The 20,504-nt window shown below is 33.8% G+C and overlaps 1 protein-coding gene across 1 annotated transcript in view; it reads left to right on the plus strand.

Annotated features, from left to right (window-relative positions):
- The window catches only part of LOC106463952 (DNA-directed primase/polymerase protein-like), a 68,736-nt gene that overhangs the window by 23,166 nt on the left and 25,066 nt on the right, over window positions 1–20,504 (plus strand). The window contains exons 4-7 of the mRNA XM_022391585.1: window positions 11,312–11,385; window positions 13,385–13,588; window positions 13,856–14,009; window positions 18,232–18,314. Coding sequence (XP_022247293.1) covers window positions 11,312–11,385; window positions 13,385–13,588; window positions 13,856–14,009; window positions 18,232–18,314 — 515 coding nt within the window. The remainder of the gene's footprint in view (window positions 1–11,311; window positions 11,386–13,384; window positions 13,589–13,855; window positions 14,010–18,231; window positions 18,315–20,504) is intronic.

Genomic DNA, 20,504 nt, shown 5'->3' on the forward strand with positions numbered 1-20,504 from the left:
ATATTGTAACTGATAACAATACCTGTCAGTTTTGTTTCTCTCTCATCTTTGTTACCTTTGTTTCTCCCTCTTTGTCAGGTATGTCATTATTGCTGATGGCAATCCTTGTCAACTATGTGAATGAATTCATAAAACAATAATGTAATCCTTCTGTAGTACTTGAAGAAAGAAATCTTACCTTCAAAAATATAAAAGATGTGTTAAGTTTCTGTATTTATATCTCTTTTTTTTTCAATAATCAGGTATTTAAACAAGTAATAAGAGTTCTAATGGGAGCTAAGTATTATATTTGTATGGCTAATTTATAGTTTTGTTTTTATGAAAATAGGTTAATTGGAAATGTCATAAATCTGGAAATCTTTGCTTTAACTTGTATATGTGGTTTAATTGGTATAAATAGTCCTGAGATACATAACTGAGTTAACACAATTTATCCAATAGAATTAGAAATTGAAAACACTTGTATTTCTGAGATAGAGGCACATTATTTAACTTAAATGCTGTTGATAAAATAAAATACAAATTATTTTCCAGTGTACAGCCTATCTTCTCCTAATAAGTAACATGCTATATTCTTCTGTTATAAGTATTATAACTTCACTATTGCTCAGATTCTGTAAAATTTGTAATAAGTTACAAAACTTAATGGATTTAATAAAAACATTGAATAAAACTATTAAAATATTTTGTAGTAAATACAAAAGTATATTAACGTAAATATGAAGTGGTAAGAATTAAAAATGTTTTCCTTGAAATTTCCTATAAAATTTTAAATTTAACATAGTAACTAAAACTTATTTTTAACCGTGAATAGCATGAGATAACAAATTCTATTTTTTAATGATAATTATCATTGTGTTTTGTTCATTTATTATTTCCTTGAATCATTTAGTTTATTTATGAATTTTTAGTTGCCTTAAAACACTAACTCACCTTCTACATAATCATTTGTATTTTGAGTAAATATATATGCGGTGACGTGCAGATACCATTAATGTCGTGAAGAGTATGTAAATTTATGATCACATGAAGTTGTACTCTCATGACCTACTTTGTGAATAAATACCCAGTCAGAAGCTTCACTAAGAAAGAGAGAGTCCTGAGATAGTTATTGTAAAGTATAGTTATTGTTTTTGTCATTTTATATTGTTATTGATATTGAAAGGTATTGTTGCGTCAGCGAGGTCACGTGACTAGTGTCCCGCTACGTCTTTCTAGAAATATCCTGTTTCTTCATGAATGCCCTAGCGTTTACTACATATGTGTTAGTCTTGTATATATAAGATGGTCACAACAGGACGGGGAGAGTGAATGAGTAATTGAACTAAGTATTGTTGGAGTCAAGCATGTGAGACGTACGTTGAGAATTATAGCGTTTGTTATAGCGCAACTGTTGAAATTAAGTGTATCGCAAAGTTATATTCAGAAAGAATAAACCAGTTATATTTAAGAAAGGACTTGTGTCGCTAAAGTTTCGTCGGAAGGAATTTACGGAAAATTAGTTAACAAACGGAGACGTAACAGTATTATTTGAATATTGTAATTGCTATATTTTTTTGGAATTAGTTTTTTCTTTCTGATTCTTTTTCCTGATTCCGTTGTTATTGATTTATTAATATTTATGATAAATTATTTATTAATATTGGTGTGAAGTCCTGGCCAGGTATTTGTTTATTAACTGTGTTGAATTTATTTCTAAGTGTTGTTATTGAGAATAAATTGTGTTTTTGTTGTTGAACCCTGATAGTGGCAGCATATTCATTTTAGACCATTACATTGGTGCCTCCCCATAATGGTCGAATTGTGACTTTGGATCTTTTTTGTTTCTCAATTTGATATAGAGTAATTAATTCAGAAATAATTTAAGTACACTCAAATATAAGTTAGCTAGTGTTTGAAAATAACTTTGTTGCTGTGAAGGTTAGTGAGTCTGATGTGGCAAGCTTAAAGCAGTTTGTGTCAGTATTGACAGAAGAGGTGGAAATGCTAACAAGCATGGTGACTGATATACTAATGAGAGAACGTAAGTCTCCCTCCCCTCAACCTCAAACATTGAGAGTCCATTCTACCCACAAACCTGTGGAAAATTCATTGATTTACATTACCACAATCAACCCACCACCCCTCCCTTGTTGAGAAGTTGGACAGCAAATTGATTTTAATGTCTTGGAGTTTTTTAAAAGTTTAAAGGGCATTTTATGTATATCAAGTACCTGAGAATAAATGGGTGAAAACTGCAGCTTCTTGTTTGAGTGGAAGAAACATTGATTAGTTTGTACCCAGCGGTGTCAGATAATATCAGCTTGGCTAAGGAACTCTTTAGAATGAAGTACCATGTTACTGCAGGGGAGTCAGCTGAGGCATTTATATCAAAAACTGTAAAAATTTATAAATTATGGAACCCTGAAGTTTCAGAAGGAGAAATATTTATGTGTATAATATCACAATTGGAGGTTTTTTTTTATGTGAATTTGGGGAATGTTACTTTGTTATATCTATTGCTGATGTGCTTAAATTTACTACAGAATATGAATGTCACTGGAATAATAAACTTTTAATAATGAAGTGATTAAAACTGAGCACAGTTATAGATCTTTGTAATGCTATACTTGCAATCAAATCGAGCACTTATCTATGCATTGTCCCAAAAAACAAAATATGTAAATAGAGAACAAAGAAATGAAGGTCAGATGTTGGTAAACAAGAGCAGAGATCAAAGAAGGAGATTTTGAGTTTTGTGAAAGCAAAACCCTCCATCAACTACTTAACAAAACAGCTCTGCCACACCTAACTCTACAAATTAATGGTGTGAAAGTAGAAGGTCGTATAGATACTGGGTCAGATTATTCAGTACTAAATTAAAATGTATGGCAACAAAACAGGAGAAATGATGTGATACTTCAATTAAAAACGTGGAATAAGGGTAACGTGTTTTGCAGATGGAATGACAAAATGTCCATTTTTAGGATATTTTGAAGCAATGTCTTGTTGTCGTCAAAGGTTTAGTTGTATCTTTTCTTATTGGATTAGACTTCATTCAGCAAGACGAAGAAACCCTTAACTTCTTCCCAAATGTTCTTGAATTAAATATGCTATCTGTTAAGCATGACTCTGGACAATGTTCACATTTAAAGAATAATGATTGTGAACGATTAAAACAAATTGTGTTGAAATATGCTGATATTTTTAACATAAACCTGGCCTCACATATTTGTCTGAAAATAGTATTTTAACCACGACAGAAAAGCCAGTGTTTGGTAAACCTTAATGTTATTCTCCCACTAAATTACAAGTGCTACATGTTCGAGTGGATGAAATTCTTTGTGATTGGTAAAATGAACCCTACTCTTCTTTTCGAGCTTCTTCAGTAGTTATTGTCAAAAAGAAGACTAATGATTGTAGGAAGATAAATCATGCCTCAAAATTTGACCGCTATTCATTCCCTCATATAATTGATATTGTGAATGCTTTGTCAGAGGCAACCTGTATCAGTACATTAGACTTATCCAATGTATATTGGAAAATACCTATTAAAATTTAGGATCGACATAAAACTGCTTTCATAATGGAGAACAGACTTTATCAATTTAAAGTGATGCCTTTTGGTCTTAAAAATGCCCCTGCTGCCTTCCAAAGACTTATAGATAAGGCTTTAACAGGAGTAACTGAATGTTAAAAGGCTTATATTTATGATATTATGGTGTTTTCACCCACATTTGAACAACATTTGAAAGACCTTGAATTGGTTTTCTACAAGCTACATACAGCTGTTACAGACTTCCCAACTCCATGTAACTGCAAAAACTTAAGCACTCTTTTGGGTATGTGTGCCTGGTACAATCAGTTCATTCCAAATTTTGATACAATTGCTGAATCGTTATATCAGTCATGAAGGAAGCATATCAGGTGGAAATGGATACCCCATTGTGAGGATCCAAAGATTAAAACAGGCTTTACGTGAATCCCCTGTCTTGCAACTTCCAATAAAAGGTGAACATTATTTTTTACATACTGATGCTTCAAATGTTGGATTAGGACCAATTCTGTATCAGAATACTGAACTCTGTAGAAAGAAACTATATTACTATAGAGTTAGACTGTCTAGCTGTAGTCTTTGCTATGGAAAAATATAGGATATACCTAGATGGAGAAGAATTTACAATTATAACTGACCATGCTGCCTTGAAATGGTTACAGACAGCTCCATGCAGACTGATGCATTGGTCAACAAAAATACAAGACTTAACATTTCAAATGCTGCAAAGAAAAGGAAAAGAGAACTAGTTCCCTGATGCCCTATCTAGACATTCTATTGACCCCCCCCCTCCTGAAGAAACTCCAGATTTAGACATCATTAAGCTACTACCTAAACTTTTTGCCATTATTTATTGTAAATGTTAATGCTAGAGAACAATTGGCTACTGAGTAAGGTTAAGATGATGAATATAAATATATATACTCTTATTTGAAAACTGGGCTATTACCAGACGATTCTACTATAATTGCAGAGACTAAGTAAATCCAAACACTGTCTTGAATGATAATGTTATTTATTGCTCAGAAAGGGTTGCTGGCAATAAAGAATTCAGACCAGTTATTCCCAAAACATTGAGACTGGCAATTTTAATCAAATTGCATGATCATTCATCTAGGTGCTCGAAAAACAATAGGTGAAGCATCCAGACGTGGTTATTGTCCTGGTATTAGAAAGGACATTAAATATTTTGTGTTGTCATCTTATGTTTATCAAATCACTAAATTTGATCAGAAGTGGCCAGCTGGATTTATGCAAATCTCTAAACTAATGGAACCTGGTGAGATGATAGGAGTAGACATCCTAAGTATAGGACAGGAAATAGTTATTTGTTGGTTGGGACAGATTAATTCAGCAAATGGGTTGAATTATATTCTCTCAAACAAATAACTGTGAAGGTGATTGTCAAAAAACTAATTAGTGTATACTTGTGTAAGTAAGGTATTCCTAAGACTCCTATATCTGATAATGGTCCACAATTTGTCTCTCATTTGATAGATGAAACTTGTAAAGCTATGGGAATTAAACACATCTATACAACTCAATATCATCCTCAGTCTAACATCACTGAAAGAGTAAGTAAGAATATTGGTAGAATGATATCTGCTTATATTGAAAAAATCATTGAACTTGGAGATATCATTTATCTGAATTTTCTCTCACCATGAGTCTACAGGTTACACACCAGCCAAACTTCATTTGGGATATGAGATATTTTTTTCTGGGACTGACTGATGAAATACCAAACAGCACCTTAACCCATTGATGAATAAACAGCAGAATTACAAGTTGTCATACAGAAAGCAAGATCCAACGTTGAAAGGGCTCGGACAGCGACAAGCCTTTAACCATGAGATTCCTAAACACATTTAAAGTAGGTTAATTAATATCATTAAGGACACATCCTTTATCTTCTGCAGTAAATAATTTTACTGAAAAATTTGCTCAAAGGTGGAATGGACCTTTCAAAATTATGAAGTGTGTTACTCCATTTGTATATGAATTAAAAGATCCTAGATCAGGTGCAGTTATAGGACAATTTCATATTTCTAATATAAATATATATATATATTTTTTTTTTTCCCTAATGACGATTCTCTGAGGAGTGAAGAAGATACTAATCGTCCAAGGCAGTTGCAGCAAAATTAAAATGTCTACTACAGAATGTCTGCTGGTGTGTCCACTTCTCATCCTTCAACAGATCCTGCTGATGGCATACCTCTGTCTCCTCCCCAAAGGACATCACAGAATTAATTATTGTAGTTAGCTGGTCTTCAAACTGTTAAACTTTCATTAAACCAGAGCCAGAAGCTATAGAAGATCTAGCTGAAGATTCAAAAACATGAATTGTATTTTTCTTGTAAGGTATCTGTACTTAAACTGTAAAGGATTCATGATGTCATTATAAAGAGAGAGTTGAAAGTAAGGATATGAAAATTGGAATATTTTGTATGAAGTGATTAATGTCATCACTTCATTTTTTTTTCAAAGGGGGAAGAAGTGTGAAATAGCAAATTCTATTTTTTTTATGGTTGTGTTTATCATTCGTTTATTTTTTCCTTCTATTATTTAGTTTATCTATGAATTTTGAGTTGCATCAAAATGCTACCTCACCTTCTACATCATCATTTACATTTTGAGTAAATATATATGTGTGTATGATGAAACTGACAACAGTTTCCCTAGCAGTGACGTACAGATACTATTAATGTAGCAGAAGAGTATGTAAATTTATATGAATAAATACCCTGCCAGAAGCTTCACTAAAAGAGAGCAAGAGAGTCGCGAGATAGTTATTGAGGATATAATTACTGCTGTTTATCACTCAGTATTGATATTGAAAGGTATTGTTTAAATATTGTATTTTGTTTTTGGAATTAGGTTTTTTTCTTTCTGGCTTTTTTTTTTTTGTTCCTGATTCCACTATTATTGACTTATTAATATTTATGATGAACTGTTTATTAATATTGGTGTGAAGTCCTGGCCAGGCACTTATTTGTTAACTGTGAATTTGAATTATTTTGAATTTATTTCTAAGTGTTGTTATTGTGAATAAATTGTGATTCTCTTGTTGAACCCTAATTGTAGCGGTGTGTTCATTTTAGACTATTACAATAGATCTGTATTCACAATAATCAAGAGTATTTTATATACACTCAAAATTCATTTAATTTTTGTTCTAGAAGTAATACTATATTTTAAAACAAACTATTGTTTGACTTAGTTGCAAGTTAAGTGTGATAGAACAATAAGGTATAAACATGTATTTGGACACACTTAACCAGGTTTGACAGGTACTCTGCTGTTGTGTATGTGTTAATGTGGAATATTTCTGGAGGCAGAAATATATAAGAAAATTTGTGACAAGTACAAAAGAGATTATATTTACTGCCCTTAAGATCTTTAATAGGTTCTATATTCATCCAAACCTTAAAAATTAAGTGTATTTATTTCATTTAACAAAATCTCATACCCTAAAGACTGCTCTAATCAAACAATTTTAGATATCACTGCAATTTATATGTTGTACAGAACAATATGCATTGTTGTAGTTGTTCTAGAAATCCTCATTAACCTTTACACTTGCTATTCTCAGCTATATTTGAGATACCAATTGTTACTATACTCAAAAATTTCCAAATACTTTTGATGCTGTAATATTTTCAGATATCTTGGTAGGTACAATAAGGCAAGATATTTTAGGTACACTACACTTGCTATATTCAGTGCAACCCCAAATGACACTAGACTTGTTCAGCATGCAAAACTAATGTTGATATTCTTGTCTTATGAATTATTGAAATTTTCAAAAAAGAGAATGGCCAGCATTTATCAGAGGCAAGCACATTTTTTCAGCTGTACGTTGTATTATCCATGGACAAATATAGATATGCATTTGGTCATGTGCCTTCTACATTATTTTTTACTTTTGCTGACAAAAGGCCAACATGATATCTAATAATGTCATGTTTAACATTTAGACAACACTACATTATCATGCATGAATCTTGTTTGATGGAATTTGTAACATTTTGTAATGTTACTTGTGTGAGCCTTAAAGGAGCTACAAGAAACTAATGGTACTCTATCTATAACCCAAACAGATCATTACTTCGATCTTACAGGCTGTTTGAGATATTTTACAGTTCTTATTTTTGAAAGAATTGTAGTGGGTAAGATTACCTTTGTCATTTTCCAGATGTTTTTATGGTTATTTCTGCAAGTGATAAAAACAGTTACTCAAAGTATGAATATAAATCTGGAAGTTTGCTTCGACTTTTCATGTTTTCTGGTTGACTTAAGTTGTCAACTTTTCTGTAATCACACTCATAAATCATAATTTCTACTCTAGACCATAACTTATAAATCAGAGCAGTTTTTTATTCAATCACAGCCCAGATATGATAGTACTTTCTTCATCCAACTCCATATCAGGAGTCTTGGTAATTATACAAAACTCAACCATGTTTCAAATGTTTTGCTAGTTAATTTACTCAACTACAGCTTAAATATCATGGTAGCTTCTATGTTCAATTTCAGCTTAGACATGATGGTAGCTTTTGTAATCTAATATATTCATAATATCTATACTCAACCACAACATAAATGTCAAAGTAGCTTCTACGTATAACTTCATCTTAGATAGCACAGCATCTTGTACACATATTCACAGCTGTGAAATCATGATACTTCCTACTTTCAAGCCCTGCTTAAGATATTCTGGTAATTTTCATACTCAACCACAACTTAGATATAATGGTAGTATCTACACTCCACCAAGCTGAGATAAAACTGTAATTACTATACTCAACATAATCTCAGCCACTTTGACAGTTTTTACTCCCAACCACAGATCAGATACCATATTAGTATTTGCACTCAATCATACCTCGTATATCATAATAATTTCTACACTCATTGAAAGCTGAGATATCATGATTACTTTTACGCACAACCACAGCTCAGAAATCATGATTGTCCCTATATTCAACCACAGCTTAGATGGGTGACAGTTTATATGTTCAACCAAACCTCATATATCATGGTAGTTTCTACACCTAAACCCATTTTATATATCACAGCAGTGTTTACATTTAACAACAATTAAATTTAGGTATTGTCTATGCTTATCCACATTGCTGAAATTCTTGTATTACATTCAAACACGTTTGAAATATCCTGTTAATAAGATTTGTATGCACATATAAAAGTTTTTGAAAAGTAAAAAATGTTTTACATAACTTTCTCTTATTATACGTTTTAAATAATTGTATGTTTTCTACACCAATGAAAGTTGCAAATATAAAATGTAAAACATAGATAATGTGTTTTAAGAGATGAATAAATTTTTTTATAGTTGAAAATTAAAGACTTGTTCATACCATATATCTGTTACCAGCCAATATATGATGATACTGGTAATATTGGCTATCAGAAAATTCATCTTTTAAAATATCAATAAAAATTATATTTAAAAGATGAAAGAGATTAGGTAAAATGCACATTAATGTTCAATTTAAGTGTACCATACAGTTAACATTGTAAAGATGCAAATCTTACAATAACACTAGTTTTAAGTCATAAATTCAAATTTCTGTAGTTTAGAATGTAATAATTTTAATTTCTTATATGGAAAACTGTTTGTGGTATTTTATACAAGCTACACTAAAACTATTAATTATTGGCATAATTAAGCAGTTTTTTTATATAAAAGTCAAAGCTATGATACTAAATGTTTTTTAATTTACTTTTTACCTACAATTCATAATCAGTAGTAGTGAGAATATTACAAGTTGACATGGGAGCATAAACAATGGTAGTAATGGGAAGGGAAATGTTGCATGTTTTTGGGTGCATTCAAGTGAAAAAACGTTGCAGCAAGTTGTTACCAAAATGAATGTAATTTCTATTGGGAATGATTTGTAAGTCCATAGTTCAAAACTAAATTGTGGATGATTTATCAGATGTATAGTTTGTGATTAATACTTTGACATTGCCAAGATGGATGAGGCTGTACTTTTTAGCCACATGTGTGGAAAGAAACTTACATCTACTATCCTGCAACCCAAGATGATAACCATAATAAACACTGGGTAGAAATTACCTACACTCAGTCACAGATTATGGTAGTTTTTACATTGAGCCAAGCCCCCCAGTGGCACAGCGGTATGTCTGCGGACTTAGAACGCTAGAAACCGGGTTTCGATACCTGTGGTGGGCAGAGCACAGATAGCCCTTGTGTAGCCTTGTGCATAATTAAAAACAAACATTGAGCCCAAATTCAAAAACCAATTTAGTGTCTTCACTCAATTATAGATAAGTATCATGGCACTTATTCCATTCATCACACCTCAGATATTTTTTAGCTTCTACACTCAACCACAACTCAAATATCTTTTTAACTTCTGTGCTGAAACACAGCTTAGATATTATGATGGTTTGTGTACTCATCCACAGCTGTGAAACCCTTATAGTAACTATGCTTATCCAAAGCTCAGATGTCATAGTGTTTTCTACACTCAGTCACATCTCATTTATCGTGGTACTTCCCATAATATATCATACCTCAGATATCATTTTGCACTCAATCATACTTCATATTTATGACATCCTACACTCTCCTAGAATGACTCCTGTATTATTGTAGTTTCTACACTCAGCTTCAGTCATTGTCACATGTTCCCAGTAAAGAATATTTCAGTGCTAACCTGGATTTTACCTAAAATACTGAAATATCCCTTCAAGCAGAGGAAATGTCGCCTATTAGAGAACAAAAGGCAAAACAGACATAAAAAAAAAAGATAATGCTAGTAATTGTGGACCTAATGTTGCCAGAATGGTGAAATTAAATAATTCATTATTTGGAACAATTCTATACTACTATAGAAGGTAGTAAATCCATCGTATGGTCACACAACATCTTTTTAAGTTTTTATTCAAATACAGCTTAGATATCATTATGGTTTCTGTAGTCAATGCACTCAACCATATCTCATGTATCATGGTAGATTATACACACAACTGATCTTATGTGTAATAGTAGATCTTCACTCAGTTGCATCTTAGATATTATGGTAGTTTCTGTGTTAATTTCTACATAGAACCATAGCTCATGTATATGGTAGTTTCTACACTGAACCTCAATGTAGAAAGCATGGCCTTTTTTACACTTATCTGAAATCCTGGTAGTTTGTACATTTAACCATATGTTTTACATTATAATAGCTACTACACTCACTAAGAGCTCCAGTATCACAGTAGTTTTTACATTCAAACACAGCTGAAATATTATGATAGTGTCTTTACTGTTTGTTGGTTATTATGTTAGCTTCTTCACTCAACTTTGATATGATAATTTCTATACTCAACTACAGATCAGTAGTTTTGACATTATAACCATAATGCATTAATCACCAGTTCAAACACTCACCCACAGCTTATTTATCATGGTAGGTTTTACTCTCAATCATTACTTGAAATTCTGGTATTTACCATACTCGACCACAGCTTAGATGTCACTCAAACACTGTATCTACCGTGGCCTTTGCAGTAGATCTTTCTTCTCGTCATTGGCATTTATTAATTAGATTCTTTTCATTTAGATAGCTTGTTGGTATCATAAAATATTACTAATAAGCATAATTTATTCTATTAGGTTATGTTTGTATATCTTAGATTTTATTTGAAGAATGGAAATGTTTATTTTAACTGATGGTGAAACTGCTGCAGTTTATATCATGGTTGATTGCTCTTAGTTTTCTTTGTGTGTTTTTTCAGTACCAAAGAAAAGTTCAGCTGCCACTTAATCTTACAATTGAAAAATATAGCATTTGTTGACAATGTTCATGTAGGTAAGTTGGGTTTATATGAATTAAAGTTTATCTTTGACAGTATTTATATTTAGAAAACTTAGTCTTCACCTAAAATGAAGTTTAAAGACTTGTCCACCTTTAAAAAAGTGACAAATGTAACCAAAACTGAAGTTTAAAAGCTTGACAATTTTAACCTTTACTGCCTAGTATTCCCATATGGGAGTACTGTAAAATTTAAGAGTAATGTAAAACTTTCTATATTTTATAAAACTTATCACGTGCATTTCTATATAAAAAGGTTAAAAGATCTGAAAATTAGTTTTGGTCAGATTTAGTTAACTTAAAGATAATGTTTTTTTAGTTGTTTAAAAAGTTATTTTTGTTTTGCTCATCATATAGAAATATATATGTTAAAACTTATCCAAATAAATAATTTGAAAAACATAACAGGTACCTTTGTGCCCTCAATATATAAAAAAAAATTATTCAGATAAGTTCATTATTTTGTTGCATTTGAAATATGATGTTCCCATAGGGTACATTAGACACAGGTGTATCATGTGATATTGCATCATGTTTTGGTGTGATAAAATATTGCATCATCTTTATGGGTATATATAAAAGAATAACTCACCACAGATGAATCATTGGAAAACACAGTGGCAAAATGTTCATCAAAGGCAAACTGATATGCTTTGGGTGATAAGGGCTATAAAGCAATTGGAACTATTTGTAAAAATAGACCAGAAGGAGAAACAAAGGCTATGACCTCTGACAAGAAACTATAGAAAGTTCATGGCAGTTTTGACTTTCATTGCAATGGAAAACGTGTGTGTATTGAATGACAATTCCATTGTAAATATTGCCCGTTATTCATTCATGTTAAAGAAGGAAGTGAGTCAGAAATAACAGCTTAATTTGATTCATTTTGATAACAAGAGAATAGGAGGGGTAGAGTTTATGGATTGCCTTCTAGCTACATACAGACCAATGATCTGTGGAAAATAATGGTAGTGGCCATTGGTGATAAATTTATCTCTAATGGCAGCATGAATATGGTATTTTAACTTACATTCAAAGAAAAAGGAAGCTGACCAACTTTAATTTAGAAGAAATATTGCTTTAATTCAGATGAAGGCTTGAAGTGATAGAAAACTAGCTACTGGTGGTAGACATGCAGATCTGCCCACAGATGTGTAATTTGATGAACAAAACCTTGAACTAATACACCTTGTATTCTAGGCAGATGTGTATTATGTCAGAAAAACACAATGTGCAAAAATGTGAAATAAGTGTTCATTACAGTCAAGGAACTTGGTATTTCAATATTTATCATTCAAAAGAATAATGTTTCCAAGTTCAGTATTTGACACTATTATTGAAAATTAATTCATTTTTTGTAAGGCTTGTGTATTCTAACAAGTAATCAGTTTTTAGTTTTATGTAATGTCTTCTTATGAAAATAAAATAATGAAAGTAGTGTCGTTTCCATTCCACAATTTCAATAACCTTTATGGCCTGGTACCCTAATGTTACCACATGGTAACATGTATGTGACTTCAAAAGGAAAAACTCGTTTCCTTTCAATACTGAAAAAAACATCCTGGGTTAATAAGATATCTTCTCTGAAAATAACGTACAAAAATTCTATTTCCCTCTTGCGTCAACCAGTAAAAGGTCAAGAAAGTAACAAATGTAACGTAAACTGGAGTTTAAAGGCTTTTCCATCTTTAAGAAAGTGGCAAATATAGTAATTACTGGAGCTACTGTTGAAAAACTTGTATATCCTGGTCAATACTTCACATATTCCCAAAGTTGATTTATCTAACTATCTTATAATTTCAGCTTCTAGATGAGTTAAATATGGAAAACATGACTGTTAAATAATGTTAATGTAGGTATTTTGATGTAGTTTACTGCTGCACTATTCTTGAATAATTGAATGATAAAAATATGTTTGATGGTGAGAATTAACTGAACTATTAATAATAACTGTTTCAGGAAAACTATTTTTTTTTCTACATATACACACACATAGGAAACTTTGTGCATTATATATGTGAGAAGATTAGACACAACATAGAGACCTTTTATTTAACTGGATGTGGCTCATCAGTTTTGACTTCAATGAGAGGTGAAGTAGAAACTGACAACTTAACATGTAGCTGGCCTGATCCTTCTGAACTTAAAGAACTGAATATCTTTGGAAAAGATGGAAACCTGCATTTGTTCTGTGATGAAGGTTTGTCTTTGCTTTATTTCTGTTGTAAAATTGAAAGTATGTTTCCATTTAAGTGAACTCTTTTCAAAGCACAGCTATATTTATTTCATAATAATTTTTGTTGTATTTATTACAAGCAGATCATTAAATTGTTTGTGAAATATATAATTTGTCAGCTAAAGTTAGTCTCAATAATTTTAAACACTAAACAGTTTACAGTGGGTTTTTCAACCTAGTTTAGAGTATCTTGTATTTTTTGGTCACGTTTGTGATATTTTACTTAATTAGCTGTATACACGAAGAATAGAAACTTTAGGTTATACTTGTCGACTAAGATGGGGAAAGGAGCTCCTCTGATTCTTGCCCCAGAGAACCAGTATTTACCCCAAAAACCAAGCAGCAGTGAAAATATTTTTCTGGATTCTCTTGTTACACATTTTAGGTATGTGAATTGAAACTGTATTTATTGGTTTATATATTTAACTGATAGGTAAGGTTAAGAATCCTTTATTGTATGGGTAAGGCAATTCAAATTAAAAAAAAGTAATCCATTAGATGGTAAGTGACTTGTATATGTGCTTCATAAATTTTCGTTTTAAGCCCAAGTTTACAGATCCATTTTCTGCACATGTGACAAGGTTTTACTAAATTAAATTCAAAATTTAATTATGCAACATTGGTTTTGTTGTCCTGCAACACACAAGCATTTACAAGTTTTAGATTTCAGTCTTTATAACTTAATTAATTATTCACACACACACACTAGACCTTAATGTATAGACAGAAACTAGGTTAATTGTTCTGTTTACACATCCTTTCTCCTCCCTTCAAATTCCGTAGGGCAAGTTCTGAGAAAGGAAAAGTAAATCACTTGAAAACTCTTGACAGAAGCTATGCCTACTTTCTACACATAGTCATAAGATTTCACATTCAACACTATCTATTTCTGTAGATATTTCTAACTAATAGAAAGAGTCTAATTTTGAACTACAATTTCCCATTGGTTGTTATGAAATTGGTATGCAGAATTCCATACAGTTTCTTCAGACTGTTCTTAGTATTTTTGCAGATTGTCTTTGCTAGCACTTGGCATTGTTTTCACCTAGAAAAATGTTAGTTTGATAGATAATTAAATTGTATTTAAGTTTTAATTTTATATTTTAGTTAGTTATGTTTTAAATGCATATTAGAAAGATTTAATATTTGTTTAGAATATAACCCAAACTGAGTATGTCAAAGCAACAACATTCTGCTGAAGGCTAAATTGTCTCTGCCGACGATACTATAATATTGCCTGATGATGCCCATTGATGTGTGTCACAATAAAGTATAATGCTAAAGGACAGGAAAGGTAACTAAAACTTTAAAAATGTACTATATATAAAAATGTGAAGACTTGAAATTAAGAATATAACCAAAAGATCTTTTAAGATTATTTGGCAAAAATTAAAAGGTATGTACTTTTCCAAACAAACTTATCTCTTCTCACACTACACCAATTACTTGACTGCTAGGGTTTCTTTCCTTTGCCAGTCTAAGCATTGGTCTTAATTTTTCTTGCTTACTCCAGTCATTATTCTCAACTAAGTTGCCCTTGGCAATGTCTGTCTCATGAAGCTCTCCACCTATGTCAGTGCTCTATGCTGGTAATGTATATAAGCACTCTTTCAGATAATATTGTAACTTTTTCTCAACAAAGCATTCACTAAAGCATTTATCTGTAGTACGGCTGTTGGAGATACTTTGAGCATTCTTTGTTGCCTACTAGTTTGCCCTGTTCTAGGGGTGATGAATTTGGTGGCGGATCAATTGTCTTGACCTAACCAGATTCTCCAGACAGCGTGGATGCTTCTTGGAGAGTTTTTCCATTGGATTTACTGTCGGTTCTGGACATTGATGATACATGCATTTGCCACTCATTGGAACACTCCACTACCAGCATTTTGGTTTCCAATATCTCACCCTCGGGCATTAGCAATAGATGCATTCAGTCAGGACTGGATGGGATTGCACCTATATGCCTTCCCATGGAGCCATCTGTTACCCAGAGTCCTAGCTATGATTTGTTCAACCCCTTGTGTTCTTTTGGTAGCATCGGATTGGCTGTCTCAACCCTAGTGTCTGCTTCTGTGGTACCTTCAGGAGTGCCCACCTCTTCCACTCCCCCCCCCCCCCCGCACATTTATCTGAACAACATGTTCTGGAGTATTGTTGGATCGATGGGGTACCATGTACGTACCTGTCATTCGGCATACAGGTTGAAATTTTTGCAGATTCATTTGACTCTTTCTACTGTTTTAAGATACTTCTATTTCTTTCAACTTTTGTTTGAAGTCAAATCTAGGCCTTAACGATTTGACGAAGAACTGGGCCATTTACTGGTCATTATTTTAACACATTTGTCCTCTTCAAGACTTGCCTTAGTGTCGTGGTTGGTCTGTTGCTGGGACTTGTTGAGTTGTGATGTTTTTTGGAGAGTATTCACTTACCTTCTTGTGCCCTTTGATATTTACTGGAAGTGCCTTTTCTTCGGCCTTATTTATTTCCTGGAATTCCAGAAGCTTTAGAAGCCAGAGTTGATACAGCACGTTTGCAGTCTTCTTTATCGTCTTTGTCTGCTCGACCCTATTCTACTTCCACTTGTACTTCTGCATGTTTATCCCCTAGTGTCTCAAGGGCCCCTCCTTTCACTCATCTTTCCATTGGTTCTCTTAATCGTTCCATCCTTCGTCTCGGGAGATACTTTGTGGGCTGGTAGGAAGACTTTTCCTGACACTTTCATATCTCTACCTTCATGATCTGACAGTTTCCTCCTCGAAGAGACCTTGTCTTCCCCCCTGTGGCTGAGTTGACTACCTCTACTAGATTTTATCAGGGTAGTGTTATCTGACTTACAGTTATTGTTTCTTTCTCTTCTAGGGTCCCTATTGATTTTTTGGATCCCACTCAGTGGTGAGTGTTGCCCAGTCGGGTATGCTTGTATTTAAATCCTGCACTAGCAACCTCTATATCAGTTCCTGGTTGCAATGGGCTCTGTCGAGATGAGGTGTTCCATAAGACCATCTGGATGGTGATATCATATTACAATATTTCTAATGGACTGCTACTCATGGACTATCATGAGTAAAGCTAAAGGGGATTTTGCCAGTTCCTGCTGATCTTAGAGCTGAATCAGTCGAGATCAATTTGCTTTTGAAAATTAGAGAATGTGGTTCACTTGTTGCAATGTCTCTGGAGACCTATTCCTCAGGTCTCTCCAGTACTTATGTTCCCCCCTTCTACTAGTGGATGAGCTTGAGAGTCCTTACCACACCCAGTTCCCAGGATGATGGACTGAGGATTTACCTTTGGAGTGTTGAGTTTTCTCTGCTCTTGGAGAAGAGGGCAAAGTTGGGGACCAACCTATACAGGAGCCTACTCGTAAAACCAGTCCAGATTTGACGCTTAGCTATCTGATGGGGGGTGGTGCTTGGACCCTCTTATGAACACTGTTGTTCATGCAGGGGTCCACTATCTCCTCATAAATTCAGATGCAACGTGGTCCCATCTTTGGTCCTCGGTGGGACAGTGTTCCACATCCTCAATATAATTGTATGGGTTAGCAGATTTCTCCTTGTGTACTTGGTGGGGGAGTAAAGACAACTGTTTGTAAATTCAGATGGGATAAATTCTGAGTTGTGGAATCTTGGTTGTTTGGTCAGGGCTGGAGCATCATACTTGTATTGTAGTCCACCCTTTTCAATTTTCTGTAGTTCTGGGTGAAGAGCATACTTGTTCTGGATGTAGTGTGGTGTTTCCCACTTTGATACCACTCTCATGGTACATATTTGTTGCCTGCAGATTCCTTGTGTATGACCTCTGTCCTCACCGGCCTCTCTGCCTTCTCAATGTGTGATTCTAGCTATTAGTGTCAGCAGAGGTATGTATGTTTTGGAAGTTATCATTTTCCTAAACTAAAAATGTATTTCCAAACATGCTTACCCCCACTGACACTCTCCCTTCTGTCCTCCCCATTAAGAGCCGGTGTTAGTAACTGGAATGTAGTAGGTCTCGAAAAAGTGATTTTATTGCCTACATACAGTGCTTATATACAGTACCTGCATAGAGGGCGTGTGAGGGCCCACGTAAAGTTTTGGAAATTAGATATTGCCGAGGGCAGTCAAGTGGGGGTATATAAAGTCTGGAGCAAGTGAACACAACGTTAGATGGCAAACATGAAGATCGAGAAATAGCTATTATTGTCAGCGGAGGTAAGTATGTTAGAAGTAGGATTAAATGCAATATTGATGATTGTACAAAAAAATTCATGTTACTTGTATGTAGTCAGTAGTCACGGGCTAAAAAATAAATTGGTGTATGAATAGTTGAGAATTTTTGAAAAGCTGATAATTTTGGATTCCATCAGTAATTCTATAGTTAAAAGTGTTTAAAAGTTATATTAATAGTAAAAACTGAGTAAAAAATATCATACCATAATGTGATAGGAGTTAGTTCTCAAGTATATAGCACATTTTTTTTTATTGTGGTCTCATATTACCCCTAGTATATATATAAAGTAAAATACTCAATACTTCTAAAAGAAAAGCTTTTAAAAATTGACAATAGAGCTAATTTAATTGATTAACTATGTAACTTATTAATGACAGGATTTTATCATATTCTAGGTGTTCAGGATCAATCCAGCTGCTTACATTTAGTGATACATGTACACCAAAACAGAAGTTAACAGACCTTCCAAAACAAAGAGGTAACTAGTATATGATGTTACTTACTTTTATACATGGTCTTAAAGATAAGATATTTTTCAAATAAGTAATTATTAGTATATGTTTCAGACTCAGATTGTAATTTTATCATCTTCTATATGAAGATACGGAGTACTTGTTTTTACCCCAAGGAGGAAAATTTAGTGAATTTCTGATACAGTACTTACCTCCTTTCATAAGATTAGCTATTCTCGTTTGGTGCTGTCCTCTATATGTGAGCATTTTCTTATGTATGCCACAAGCCTTCCACCTCCCCCCCTTGTTGGAATTAGCACATTCCAACATCTTTCTCATGCAAATCATTATGTGTCATCTATTAACCAACAGTAGCATAGTTTGCTCACGTTTCGCATGTGACTCCCTCTACGCTCCTGTTCCAAATCTTCACTTCTCATTTGACAGCTTTCGATTACAGATGTTTTCTTTAGTGCTTCCTGTGTGGCATATTTTAATTCCAAGTGGTTCTATTTTTTTGTGGTTATACATTAACACATTTCTCCCAGTTTATTATTGTTGCTTTTCTGCAATAGACAATTTTATGCAGTTTCTGGAATTATGAATTCCAAAGTCAATGTTACCACATTAGGGATCAAATCAAAGATCAATCTTCTGCCTCAGGTACAAGCAACCTGACTGTGGATCTTTCTGATTTTGTTCATAGGGAAATTTAATGCTACTTGGGTTACCTGTTTTCCTCTAACGTCACCTGAGCTTCTTCAGATTCTGCTGACATTATTCAGCTTGACGATAGTTTTGATCGTCGTTTTCCTCCTGCCATGTTTGCCATTCCTTCCTAGTTCCAATCTGAAGATTCACAGAGACCTTCGTCGGCTTTCACGGATTTTATATCTCAGGTTTGTGATGTTTTGTCCCTTTCTTCTGTTTCTTATTCCCCTCGTCATTCTTTGTTGCATGAGCATTCTTGTCAACCATTTTTGGTGAAGGGATCAGTATGCCGTGCCTCCCAACAGCCTCTCATTAATATGCCCATTCTTACCATTGACAGAATATCTGTTTTTGGATCACCAGTTGTTGTGTTCATTATTATCTCTTTGGGGGGGCTCCTGAATCTCATGCTAGTCTCACACATACGCAATATTTTTGCATTCATCTTACCTTTACTACCTTTCTATACATTTCCTCTCAGAGGCTCTCCATAGAAATCCCGAGGGATTTTCTGCCAACACTCTTCACCTTCTCACTTCCACTTTGGCCTATATTTCTTTATTGGCTCTGTTGTTACACATGTGGTTTCTTTGTTGGTACCTTATCTGTAGGGGCTTCATTCTTGCTTGTGTTAATTTACTCTCCACTTATCTCAGGGATTTATGTCTTGCTTCTTTTCTTCAACATTTTGCCTTTGACACTGCTCCTGATGATATTGAGTTGCGGGTGACATCCAACCGACAACAGTACACCCTTTCACTTTTTGTGTCCAGTTTATCATGACCAGAGCCTTTCAGGCCATGTATTCCCATTTCCTGTCCTTCTTCCTCCCATCCTTTACTCTTTCCTTCAAATCCGGGTAAATCTTTTTGTCAAGATCATCGCCAATGATCGTCTGTCATCTACAGTACTGCTAACTACCCAGTGTGAGCTTGTTTTTGTATTTTCTTTCTTGCTGGCTCACTATTGTTGAGGATCAATGGATGACAAAGGTTCTTTCAGAAGGACTTGTTCTCACATTTCTTTCCCTGCCTCCCATTTCTTCTCAACCCTTTTCCTCAAGCGTCAGAGGCGGTTTAGGTTTTGCTTTTGCAGTGGGCTATCAAACCAGTTAACCATCCCTTGAAAGTGTTTTACTCTCTTCTTTTCATGGTCTCAAAGAAAAACAGGGATTGGCGACTAGTCCTCAATTTTTCACACATCAACTGCTTCATCACACACCCAAAGTTCACTACGGAGTCCTTTCTGACCCTTAGATGAGCTTTTTCCCTGGGATTGTGGATGTCAAAAATAGATATCTCCAATACTTATCTTCTCATCCCAATAGCCTTTCAATCCCATCTTTATCTTTGGTTTGTTCACAGTGGTTTACCAATTTCAGGCTCTCCCTTTCGCACTTGGTCCCTCTTGGTCATGCCCATATGAGAGCCTTCTCCTTTTGGCATGTAGATGTTGCTGATCTGATTTATTTGCCATTGACAATTCATGTACCATTTATCATCCTA

Source organism: Limulus polyphemus, unplaced genomic scaffold, assembly GCF_000517525.1.
Source record: "Limulus polyphemus unplaced genomic scaffold, Limulus_polyphemus-2.1.2 Scaffold1528, whole genome shotgun sequence".
In the NCBI taxonomy this organism is placed as follows: Eukaryota; Metazoa; Arthropoda; class Merostomata; order Xiphosura; family Limulidae; genus Limulus; species Limulus polyphemus.